Below are 13,107 nucleotides of genomic sequence, written 5' to 3' on the forward strand. Positions count from 1 at the left end.
TTTGCAGTGTGCTCTCAGAAATTTGAATGTATTTTTACGAGGTAGCCAATTCGTATGAATTGGTACAACGTGAATTATAAAAAACGTATAATTATGAGAAAAAGCATTGATGAAACCTAACCCCGCCCCTAAACCCATCATCACTATTGCTAAAGGAAATTGAACCAATAGGCTGTTTACACCTGGTATTAACATGCGTTTTGCTGACACAGTGTTCAGCACGATCTTTGGGCTTTTATTGACTACGTTTACATGTACATATTCAATAATCAGCGTAAGGACGTAATCGCACTAAGATGTTATTTTGCTATTAACTTCTTCACTCCTGTTTACATGCAGTTTTTATTTTCGGATTATTCGCTAATGATTGCGCCAATTATTCACACACAACCCAACGCAGAGCACAAATGTTTTAAATTACTTACGTTAAATTACTTTTCTCCAATGAGGGGGAGAAGGGGCGAATTCGGTGGGAAGGTTTTTACGAATTACTCCACAGCACTTACTGTATATTAGCTGTGAGCAGACAGTGTCAATCAATGTATTGGATATTGAGAAAACAGCAACCATAAATGTAAAGAGATGTAAACAGATATTCCTCCTAACAAACAACCTTATTTCTTAAAATAAGCCCAAAGAACCGCAACCCGTGATTTTTTAACGCGACTTGCAAAAATAAGAAGCCCAAAGTCACGTATTATAAGTGGAATTGGCAACTATGTAGACTGCTGACAGAAGTTTTGTTGACAAAGTTCATAAAAAACTTCCTCATGTCAAGTTTAAAACGAGTTCACACTCAAGCTGCGTGACAGAAAAAACGCACTCGCACTAGATGCGATTAAAGTGTTTACATACTGTGATTAAAAATGCCGCATGCGACCTGTGTTAATACGATTATACTTGCTACGATTATGAGCGTAATCACATTATTTTTATGGAAGTTATTGTGTTTACATGAGGTACAGTAAAGTATATTAACAATATTGCCAAAATACTATTATAATCGCATTATGAGGGTGCATGTAAATGTGGTCATTGATAAAACTGAAGCAGCTGCCCTCCGCCTATTTATTTTTGTTTCATTTTGCGAGCGTGTGAAAGTTTTGCGATGTTATTTCATAATTTGTTCTGAAATATCAGAGAAAGTTTTAACATATACATGTACAAACATTGTGTAATATGTTTACTAACAACACAAGCAGCTGACTCTGACCTAATAAGAAAATTCATGTACAGTAAAGAAATTTGCATGGTCAGTTTAACAAATTTGTTCACATTAGTTAACTAGAAATAATGCACGAATTATCTTAATTATTTTTCGTCTTTATTTTTATAAAAACAAAACTTCATTTTCACTTTTAGATAAAGAAAAATATCTATTTTAAAATATGATCTCACTTTTAGACCCCAAAGTATATATTATCGTGTATATATTTTTATGTAATAAAAATTCTGTCATTGTTTATAAACATCAAATGAAGAATTTCAGTCTCTGTAGCAACTTGAATTTCAGTATGTCCCTCAGCGTGTGGCTTTAGAAGACTTGGAATATAGCAGACAAGTCAATTGAACTGCGTTTTTGAACCTGACAGCCTGAGTTTTAACCTTGTTGCATAAATAAGGTAGCCAAGAAATTCAACTAAACAAGTTCTTATGAGCTCCATGAAGTCATTTGCGGGTTTCGAACAACATTAAGGTTAATGAGTAATGACAGAATTTTCATTTTTGTTTTGGATGAACCTTCCATTACTCTTAATGAAGATGTGTTTCTCACGAGATGGCTTTGACTTTAGGAGTCTCAGGTGACGTTTAGGCCCTAAAAGAAGTCAAACGTTGTCAGCACGTATTGTTAAAGTGTGGGAGGCCGCAAAATTCCCCATTTTTCCCTCTCGCCCTCCTGAATTCCCCACTGCTACCGTATCCCGTTTTGAGACGGTGATCAGATCCTTCGCTCTGCCAGGAAAATTGTTGACCTCTGCCCTCCCGCGCATTAGAGCTCTGGTAGTCATCACGCAGTGTCAGTGTGGTGGGCAGATGGAGGTGGAACGCATCAACTGCGGCCGCAAAACGTTCAGAAAGAGTTAAAATCCCCCATCTGCGCATTTCATTTTCCACTTGCAGGGTACATTGAGAAGGTATGCGGCACATACCGAAATAGTCATTTTGGTTCACAAACTGAGAAATGAAAGTCGGAATAAGTGACGTATGTGCATAAGGATAAGAAATGTTTCCATTATGTTAGTTTTTGCTTTCTTTATTTCTGTCTTTTCTAAGTCATAAGTGGTATCCATTATTAGAGATGTCAGTTTCCACTAGCAGGGTTCTTTCGGCAGATTATTTCTTTTACTATAATTATACAGTAGTTCCTACTGTATCCTTTACTCACTTCTCCATCTTTTCTTCTGAATGTCTAACTTTGTTTTCCAGTCAAAATATCCTTAATTGAGATACATTTACTTGATAAGCAAAGTGTCTTAAAATTTTAAGTCTTGTTTACTGAACTAAATTATGGAAATCAAGAGGTTTTTTTTACTTAAAACAGGCAAAAATATCTGCCAATGGATATTTTTACTTGTTTTAAGTGTAAACCTGTTGATTTTCATCATTTATTTCAATAAACAAGACTTAATATCTTAAGCCACTTTGCGCACCAAGTAAATGTATCTCAATTTAAGAATTTTCAGATATTTATACTAGAAAAAAAGACAAAAATACTAAGTAAGATATTATTTTTTTGCAGCAAGAGCTGCATTTTTGTCTTGTTTAAATTAAGATGTTTTTCTCGAAAATCATTTTTTGCAGTGTAAGAGTAAAATATGCACTGCAAAAAATGATTTTTAAGAAAAAAATTCTTATACTTTAGTCTTGTTTTCAGTAAAAAAATCGAAAAATTCTTAAATTAAGATGCTTTTCTTGATGACCAAAACGACCCCAAAAAATAAGTCAAATTTAAATTATTTTATGCATAAAACAAGCAAAAAAATCTACCAATGGGGTAAGCAAAAAAATCTTGAAAAAATTTTTAAACACTAAATTCAAGAAACTTTAAAGAAAAATTTGCTTACCCCATTGGCAGATTTTTTTGCTTGTTTTATGCACAAAATCACTTAAATTTGATATTTTGGTCTAAAAACTAGACGTATTTTCTTGGGTCGTTTTGCTCATAAAGAAAAAGCATCTTCATTTAAGAATTCTAGATTTTTTTACTGAAAACAAGATTAAAATATAAGAATTTTTTTCTTGAAAATAATTTTTTGCAGTGCAAAAAAATATTTTCAAGAAAAACATGTCTTAATATTTTTGTCTTGTTTTCAGTAAAAATATCAAAAAATTCCTAAATTAAGATTTAAGAATTTCTTGATGAGCAAAACGGCTCAAGAAAATAAGTCTAGTTTTTAGACCAAAAATATCCTTTGTGCATAAAACAAGCAAAAAAAATCTCCCAATGGATTAAGCAAAATTTTCTTCAATTTTTCTTGAATTTAGTGTTTAAGAAAAATGTTCAAGATGTTTTTGCTTACCCCGTTGGCAGATTTTTTTTTGCTTGTTTTATGCACAAAATCACTTAAATTTGATATTTTTTACTTATTTTCTTGGGTCATTTTGGTCAACAAGAGAAAGCATCTTCATTTAAGAATTTTTGGACATTTTTACTGAAAACAAGACAAAAATACTAAGATTTTTTTTTCTTGAAAATCATTTTTTTGCAGTGTGCATAGTTTACTCTTACAAAATTGTCGGACCATTATTATTGTGTGTGTAACTACTAAAACCTGACAAACCTGAACAAAACCTCCCTTATGGGATGTCCTCATTTGTAAAACGCTATTAAAGTAATAGTAAAAAATATGTAAAAAAAGTGAAAGTTTTTGGTTAGGGTTAGGTTTAGTGTGTGGGAAAGGTTAGGTTATAGTATTTATAACTTGTATAACACAATAGAAGTCCACATTTTAGTGAAGTAAACGTTTGTGTGTGTGTGTGTGTGTGCGTGTGAGTTTGTGCATATATACATGAATACATGCCTATGTTTGCATGCATGTGTGTATCTGTACTGTATATGCGGTGACCCAAAAAGCATTTAAGCCTTATTTAAAAATGGATTGAATTTTATTGCATTAGATACGAAAACTCTAAAAACTGAAACTTGTGTTAACGCCATTGCCAATATGGCTAAAAAAACTTTGTTTTGAAAGGTTTACTATTGTCTATTTACAGATATCTTTTTTTGTAATGCGTATAAAATGTATTCTTTCCACAAGTATCCATTACTTCTTGTGTATATTTACATTTTTGCGTGTACTTCAGTGTGCCAGGAGACGGTGTGGGAAGCTTTTAAGATCTTCTGGGATCGTTTGCCAGGGAAAGATGAGTACCAGATCTGGATGCAAAAATGTCAGGATGGTAGTGTCAGTGTGTATGACATTGGCAAGACCTTTAGCGAATCGGCTGAACACCTCACTGTCATTGAAAGGGTAAGAAATACCCACTTTAATAAAAATAAAAATGTGTTTTCACTTATGAGTTTAATATCTTAATAGAAATTAATATAAGTAGTCTTACAAATTAAACATTTTTGTTGTTTCTAGAGGATAGGAATGGCTTCAACGACAACAAGGTAAGAAATGTAATGTTAATGTTTATTCTTTTATCGGACACGTCTTATACACTGTTAATAATGGTCCAAAGCTTTTACTGGGGTGGACCTTTTCAAAAGTACACTGAAGATTCAACTCAAGAGTGCATACCAGCACCATAGTGGTACATATTGGTATTAAAGAGTGCATATTAAAACAGTGTAGTACATAAATATTATAATCATTTAGTTCAATGATGGTATTACCATTATTTATCAAAATAACACCACTATACCTTTTGTAAGGGTAATCCAGTACTCATTGGGGGGTTTCCTGGACAGAGTTTATACTAGTCCAAGACTAAAATGCATGTTTGAGCTGCTTTAATGTAAAAACACTTTGTACTGGCAAATCTTAACAAAGCAAACTTTGGGAGTGACATAAAGTCACCCAACAGCAAATGTAAAGACTGAGAGCATGAATGATGTGACTAAAAGTCTGCGTTTTTCCAAAAACAAATTGTACTTTTTTTCTAAAATACATTTAAAAACATTAATATTTTGTTGTTAAGAAATCTATTATTTTTAATTTTCTTTGCTGTGTTTATTTATTTTTTCTATTTTAACCAAGTTTTCCCATTTTAATTTTCAGTAAATACATGCCAATAAATGATCACTTTTATTAAGAATTTGGCAGAAATGTTGTCGGTAGTTGACAAAATTAAACAAAAATTACAATTTTACACATACCTATAAATATTTATTGATATGGTCTCTTATTTTTTCTGCGGCTGTATCAAGATGCACACCAGTATTGTTTTTTGTACGGTATGTTTGTAAAAACTACTTTAATGTCCTAATATAACTAAGGCCTAGTGTCCTGGATTAATCTAAACCCTGTCTGGGAAACCACCCCAAAAGGTTTACTTCTGCATTCCATCAGACACATAAGAATACATTTAAAACAAAAGTTTAAGGCCATGTCGAAACATTTTATACATAATCATGAATGCAAAGCATTGTTTCACGACAACATTTTTCATTACCAAATTCCATTATTTCTAAAATAACAGTTCATTCACTGATGAATCTAAATGTTTTATCAATCAAACAATTCATGTATTTATCCTATAATAGTGCCCCCACCAGCCCATGGCAGCCTGAATGCAGGTAGGACCGTAAGGGCCCCAAAAATCTGCAAAAAAAATCATACTGTAGTACTTTTCAGCAGCCTAAATATATTGTGCATAAAATTTTGTTACAACTGTGATAAAAAATCATCTGCCAATGTCCAGTGTGAAGCTCAACTTGACTTACTTATAAATAAACATCCTGAAAACATTTGAGCTCAGACGCACATCTGTCAAAAATGACGGCACATAATATATGTTCAACAAATACCTTCGCTTTAAATGCCACATCGATTTTTCACCAAAGTCCTCAAAGTGCATGAAAGATTAATTGGATGAATGACAGCATGCAAAACAACTGTGGATCACATTTAAACTTTGGTCCCTTTTGTGTACAGTACTTGGACCAGAATACAACCCAAATGTGACACATTAATCACTGTGTGTGGTTCAGTTTTTTATTTTTGCAATACTTTTATCATTTGCATTGTTTCTAGTTGCATCATCACAGATTTTAAAACCTTTTACTATGTCTGTTCCAAAGAAGTGGATTTTTTTTAGAAGATAGGGGTTTTGCAGCTTTAGTCGATGAAACTACTAAAGTGAAATTTGTGAAAATGTCAACTAATGACTTCAATAATTAATCTTTTTATTGCCATTAAAGTAAAATTACTAAACATAAACCTAAAGGCCTGATAAAAATGCTCATTTACCAGAAAACATGGTAACCGCACTTAGAGGGTTTTGCATCTGAACTCTTTCCAATCTTTAGCCAAGAAGCTAAACTAGCTAAGTATTAAATAGACACTGGGATTCGCAGACAAACCCATTAAAAGTCAATGCTTCATAGCAAAACTGTTTGCCTTTTTAGTCCCAGCTAAGGCTAGTTACCTTTAGAGAGCACTTTTTAGGTCAGAAAAATACTTTTTGTCAAACAAGAATTGATGTACTTTTGACCATCAGAAAGATTCATGATTGTCTTCTTTCTCTCATTAGACATCAGACGACAACAATCTCACCAACACAAGCAAATGTGGTCACAACCCAGCAAGGTCAGTCCAGTTCTTTATACTGTTTGAAACATTGATCTTTTCAACAAAAGATGTGTCTTCAAAGTGTCTTGCGGTAATTTTGCTGACTGGCTTTTGGGGTTTGTTGAATGAAGCTATGCTCAATCATCTGTATTGTTACTGTAAACATGGAAACCTACCGTTGCAGTTGTGTCGACAGAGACCCATTGCTCTCTGGCTAGAGATATACAGTACAGCGCTCTCAGAATAGACGCTAATCCATTATAGTTACTCAGTGGTTGCTAATGAAGTAGATGTGTTGGGATCTTTACATTCTCCTGTTAAGTCAAGTGTAACTAATCGTTTGAGCATGTGCCTGCCTTAAACATCAGTCCACACTTGACTTTGATATATTTTTTGAAAAAAGTTGAACTGATCTGTGTTTCTGTAAAATTAGGAATTAGGGGCTTTATGGGAGCATTTTTAATTATGATTTTAATCATATTCATAGGTAAGATATTAATATAAATATATGATTTGTCTTAATTTGAATTATTGCCCATACAGAAAAGAAAATCTCTGGCCAAAAATATATTTTATAATAATAAATTGTATTAATTTCATTCATTCATAACTTGCATGAACAGAAGACAGAAAAGAAACAGGAAGAAGAAAATGTTATAATACCTGTCACTTATTTACGCACATGTAAAAAAACCACTACATGAGTAAATCAATTATATAATTAAAATTATATATATATATATATATATATATATATATATATATATATATATATATATATATATATATATATATATATATATATATATAAATGAATCTAGATTAATCCCATACAAAATAAAAGTAATTTTTTGCATAATATATGAGTTTGTGATGTGTGTAAATATTATGTGTGTGTGTGTAAATATATATATATATTATGTATAAATTACATATATACATTTAAGAAATGTTTTATTTAAATATTGTTTTTTATTTATATATAATTTGGAATATATAAAAATATATATACACATGTAAATGTTTCTTAAATACCTACATGAATGTGTGTGTGTATTTATATTTACATAATAATTACACACAGCACAAACTCATATGTTATGCAAAAATTATATAAATATAATTTACATAAGTAAATGTAAAAAATATACTTAATACATTTTGTGGAATGTTATGCTTAACTTAATATAGTTTTGAATTTAGAAATATATTTAGTTTTAACCTTCATATATTAACATATATTTCAAAATGTATTTCAAGGACAAATACATTTCTAATTTTACATCCCATATGACAAAAAATATTTTTTGCTTTAATATATTTTAAATATATGCTAAATAAAATTTATTTTATAAAGTATATTTTTGAAGTTGAAACTATATTTAATGTTAATCTTTTAAAACTGTTATGTTTACAGGTTCGTAATATAAACAAAGTTTTTCTTCCAATGAGGCATGAATATATTTCCTTAGATTGAAATATATAGAGGACTAAATGGATTTTTCATTGTTTTAAAGTGTATTTACTTTTAAAATATATTTCAAAATATGCAGAAAATGCCCAAATATATATATATATATATTATAGGTGAAAAATTTATATTTGTAAACATATTCTAAAATATATTTCAGCAAATATGTTTTTTGGCCATTTTTGTATATTTTGAAATATTTTTAAAATATATATTTTTTGCCGTATTGGTGCTTTCACATTCTTTGACATGACCTTAGTACAGGGATGTGCATTCCTGGTTCCGGATGGCCACAGTCCTGCAGAGTTTATATCCAACCCTAAATAAACACACCTGAATGTCATTTCCAAGTAATCCCAAAGACTTTAACTCATTTTTTCAGGTGTGTTTGATTAGAGTTGGATCTAAATTCTGCAGGACTGTGTCCCTCCTCGACCAGGAATGCACACCCCTGCCTTAGTAAATCAAAGTTATGTTTTGTATATTTATATTATGTAGGATGATTTTATTTAGAAAACCGTAAATCACTATAAAAAGACATTAGCTGGGTTTCCACATGCAGGGTCGCATACGATGCTAACTTTCTTTCACTTTCCATCCATCTTTCTCTCTCCAGTCGGCATTGTGCTTCATGAGGCTTTAACAGATTCACAGGACATTACATCGCAAACCACCGCAGATCAAATCCAAAGTACCACTATAGCTACAAAGCCTAAAATGATCACCCCAGACAATGATTTTACCACAACCTTTGAGGACTTGGGGATAAGCAGTAATACAGAGCTTACAAGTGAAAAACCTAATTCAGAAATTGAACAGAAGGTGGGACCGGACACTACTGAAGAAACGAAGACCGCAGATTATACCATTCAACATACATCGCCTGACGCTGAGCCTGATAGCACATTTGAGCCTGAACTTCTCACAACCTCGCCAGGGATAAGTACTAATGCTCCTACAGTAGTGCCCACTAAATCCCATAAAGAGCTTAATTTAGTAACCAAACTGGAAGTGGGGGAGGATGCTACTGAAAGTCCTGTTGGAACAGTAGATGTTACCATTCAGTATGTAGAAGTTGTTTCATCAGAAGATACTTTGAGAACTTCAGTTGCTTACAAGCCTGATCTTCCCGCAGAGCTTAACTCACCGGGGATAAGCACTATTACACCTGCAGTAGTCACTTATGAGTCCACAAAAGACCTTACTTCAGAAAGCGAACTTGATGTGGCACAGGACATTACTGAAGGTCCTGTTACATTGATGGTCACTCATAAAACACTAATAGATTCGTCTTCAGTAGATGTTCAGGGTGTCTTACCGGAGAGTCCTGTAGAGACAACTCCTATAGCTCTGGCAGAGGTTTCACCTGACACCACCACAGGATGGTTGAATGGTTCAGATGTGCCAGAAATGCTAGCATTGACAACGCTTACTACATTACATAAGGCTAATACAGATGATACAAGAGAAGATCCCCTTGAGGACACCTCTGTTGCGAAGGACGTTACTGCCGTAGTAACGTTATTTAACAGAGATGATAAGGAGACACTTCACGGTAAAGAAGACAAGTTTGTACCAACAGTAGGATCACTAGTTGATACCACAGAGAGTATGGTTGAGGATATCATAACCATATTACCAGAAGTTGTTAAGGTGACGACTAGAGAAACATCAAAAGTTATGGAAGAAACTGAGAAGAACGACCTAGCTGACGTTTCACTGTATGAAGACACACCTACTGCTGACAGAGACGAATTTGTAGTTGAAGATGTGACTGCTATTGAGAAATGGGGTGTGATGACAACAGACATACCAGAAGTTACTGGATTTACATTTAAAGACATTGGGACAAGCACAGAAATAGTGCTTAACAACAAACCTAAAGATTTTGGGGGAGACACAAGTAAAGAGGATTTCACTGAAGCTACCAACTTCAATGAGTTTCCTGAAGTTATGACAAATGTTTTGGTTAAGGAGACATCACCAGAAACCTTAACCCTAATCACACCTGAGGCCACAACTGTAACAGGTCATGAAGTTACACTTGATACTGCTTTTGATAATGGTACTCCTGAACTGGACATTGCAGAGTTTGTTACCAAAGACATGAGAGATTCAGTAGAAAAAGAAACACCTGAACCTGGTGAAGGTGGAAAGGGTCCATACGAGATTCCTAAAGACACAATGCCAGATGTTACAGAGGTGGATACACGGACGACTGCCGTAGATACGGACACAAAGGTTTATGAAGTTACAGAACCATCTGAGATTCTTCAGAAGGTGAACATCACAGTAGACCTATCTGAGACCAGAGGAGACAGTTTACCTAAAGTCATAACAGAGACATTTACGGTTGTTACAGAAACAGCAGATGTCAAAACAAACACGACCGGTGTAATATCTCAAGTACCTGATGTTCTACTTAAGCCAAGTGAAGTAATAACTAAAACCCCAGAGGTCACACATCAGACACCTGTGTTCACATCTAAGCTCTTACCGGAAATAGTTTCAGAGACACCCGAGAAGATACCGGAGATAACAGACACGCCTGATGTTATATCTGACATGCCTGTAGACATACCTGAATTAGAGAAGGATGAAAAACCAACGCCCGACTTGAAAGTTGAGGACATCACAGTTGTACAAAATGATTTGACGACTTCCATTCAAAAAAGTTTTTCAACTTCGGTACAAACCTCATCAAAGGATATTTCGAATGACATTCTAGATGAAAACAACTTGGTAAGCACTTCAAGTTTGAAACCCCAAGTGCACTTGTTCTGTAAAGCTGCAATGAATAAAGCCCGAAGTATAGTCAGTCGAACGCACAACCTTGCAAAGTACATGATAAAAATTATTTTCAAGAAAAAAAATCTTAGTATTTTTGTCTTGTTATCATTAAAAAATATCTAAAAATTCATAAATTAAGATGCTTTTTCTTGATGAGCAAAACGATCCAAGAAAATAAGTCTAGTTTTTAGACCAAAAATATCACATTTAAGTGATTTTGTGCATAAAACAAGCAAAAAAAAAATCTGCCAATAGGGTAAGCAAATTTTTCGTGAATTTAGTGTGACATCAATACAACACAAATATTCTCACAGTCCAACTTGTCCTGAAAAAAAAGATGTTTGTAGATTGTCTGTGCACAACAGGGTTGATGTTTAACAAGCTTTTTAAGAAAATAAAACCAGACGGACAATACATTGTAAAAATGACCTTAGGGCTCTTAGGGTTAAGAAATTTTTTCAAGATTTTTTGCTTGCCCCCTTGGCAGATTTTTTTTGTTTGTTTTATGCACAAGATCGCTTGAATTTGATATTTTTTGTCTGAGGACTGGACTGATTTTCTTGGGTCGTTTTGCTTATCGAGAGAAAGCATCTTGAATTAATTTTTTGATATTTTTACTAAAAACAAGACAAATACTAAGAAATTTGTTTCTTGAAAATAATCTTTTGCAGTGTATGCAGGGTTTTAAAAATCTGGCGGTGCGCATACTTACTTTGCACTGCAAAAATGACTTTTTTAATTAGTATTTTCGTCAGTAAAATATATCTAAAAATTAAATTAAGATGTATTTTCTTGATGAGCAAAATTGAAAATAAATCTAGTTTTTAGACCAAAAATATCAAATTTAAACCAATTTGTGCTTAAAACAAGAAAAGAAATCTGCCATTGGAATAAGAAAATAATTCTTGAATTAAGTGTTTATGAAAAAAATAAACTTATTTCAAGTATTTTTTTTCTTATTCCATTGGCAGATTTTTTGCTTGTTTTAATCACTAATTTACTTAAAGTTTATATATTAATTTTTGATATTTTTTACTGAAAACAAGACGAAAATACTAAGTAAAAAATCATATTTGCAGTGCGGCCTTATTTTGCCTCTCTATCGCTATCTCTGTTTGAAACATAAAATTGCAGGTTACTTTATGTACTTATATTTAAAAATATTCATAAACAACTGATATTTCCTGTGAAATTTGACCAGACAGCTCAACTTACTGTTATGAAGCATGATAAGACAACGAGCATGGTTTTTATGTACTTGCAGCTTTATTTATTTCTTGTATGAAGCAACTTTTATTTTTAAAGCAACACTATGTATTTTCCGTGTAAGATTGACTTCTGGCTCCCCCATGTGGTTGAAAAGCGCAACAGTGCCTGGTATCAGGCACTCTTCTGCAGGCGGGGGGAGGGGAGGGGCTGTGTGCTCCACTCGACCACGTGACTTTCAGAGTGTGCTTGTAGCAGCTAGGAGGCTGCTCAGGTTGCAGCAACAGTACAATTTGTCCAGTTAAAAGTTGTTCTTTCACTGAAATAATTTTAGAGACATTATTTAAATGTCGAAAAACTACATAGTGTTGCTTTAATGTGTTTACATATACTTAATAATTGAGATAGTGTTTGACAGCATGTTGTCCTCTTGTATTTAGATTGGTAATGAAATTGATGATATCCTCGTCCGACCCATTCGTCCTGTGAGAGACCATAAGCTGGAGCTGAGCATTAAACTGAAAGGAGAAATTTATGATAATGCTTTAAGAGATCCATCAAGTTCCTACTATCAAAGCCTTTCCAAGCAGTTCATTGAGAAAGTGAGAAGCAACTATATTTTACTTTTGCATTACTGTGTACACTGGTGACAAATGTTGGGAGTGATGATTATTAGATTTCATAACCTTATGATTATATTTTGTTGTATAACATTCTCTTTTTCCCTGTAGATTGAAGACATTTTTGAAAGACTCCCAGGTTTCAAGAAAATATATGTCCTTGAGTTTAGGTAAAACAATACATTTGCATAATAGATTCCTGCATAGAGTTTAAAAACATCAGTCATTTCATATTGTTTTTTTTCTCCACAAAAAGTCCACAAAAGGACATCGAAGGGTGAGT

General features: G+C 33.1%; 1 protein-coding gene across 3 annotated transcripts in view; it reads left to right on the plus strand.

The window, feature by feature from the left end:
- impg2b (interphotoreceptor matrix proteoglycan 2b) overlaps positions 1-13,107 on the plus strand; it is a 36,124-nt gene that overhangs the window by 2,156 nt on the left and 20,861 nt on the right. For 2 of the 3 annotated variants that reach the window (XM_073861724.1, XM_073861726.1), the window contains 8 exons: positions 4,306-4,472; positions 4,587-4,615; positions 5,711-5,743; positions 6,700-6,755; positions 8,825-10,950; positions 12,645-12,806; positions 12,936-12,994; positions 13,081-13,101. In XM_073861724.1, coding sequence (XP_073717825.1) covers positions 4,306-4,472; positions 4,587-4,615; positions 5,711-5,743; positions 6,700-6,755; positions 8,825-10,950; positions 12,645-12,806; positions 12,936-12,994; positions 13,081-13,101 — 2,653 coding nt within the window. The remainder of the gene's footprint in view (positions 1-4,305; positions 4,473-4,586; positions 4,616-5,710; positions 5,744-6,699; positions 6,756-8,824; positions 10,951-12,644; positions 12,807-12,935; positions 12,995-13,080; positions 13,102-13,107) is intronic. The other variant, XM_073861725.1, reaches the window with a different exon arrangement.

The sequence above is a fragment of the Misgurnus anguillicaudatus genome, chromosome 23 (genome assembly GCF_027580225.2).
Source record: "Misgurnus anguillicaudatus chromosome 23, ASM2758022v2, whole genome shotgun sequence".
Taxonomy (NCBI): Eukaryota; Metazoa; Chordata; class Actinopteri; order Cypriniformes; family Cobitidae; genus Misgurnus; species Misgurnus anguillicaudatus.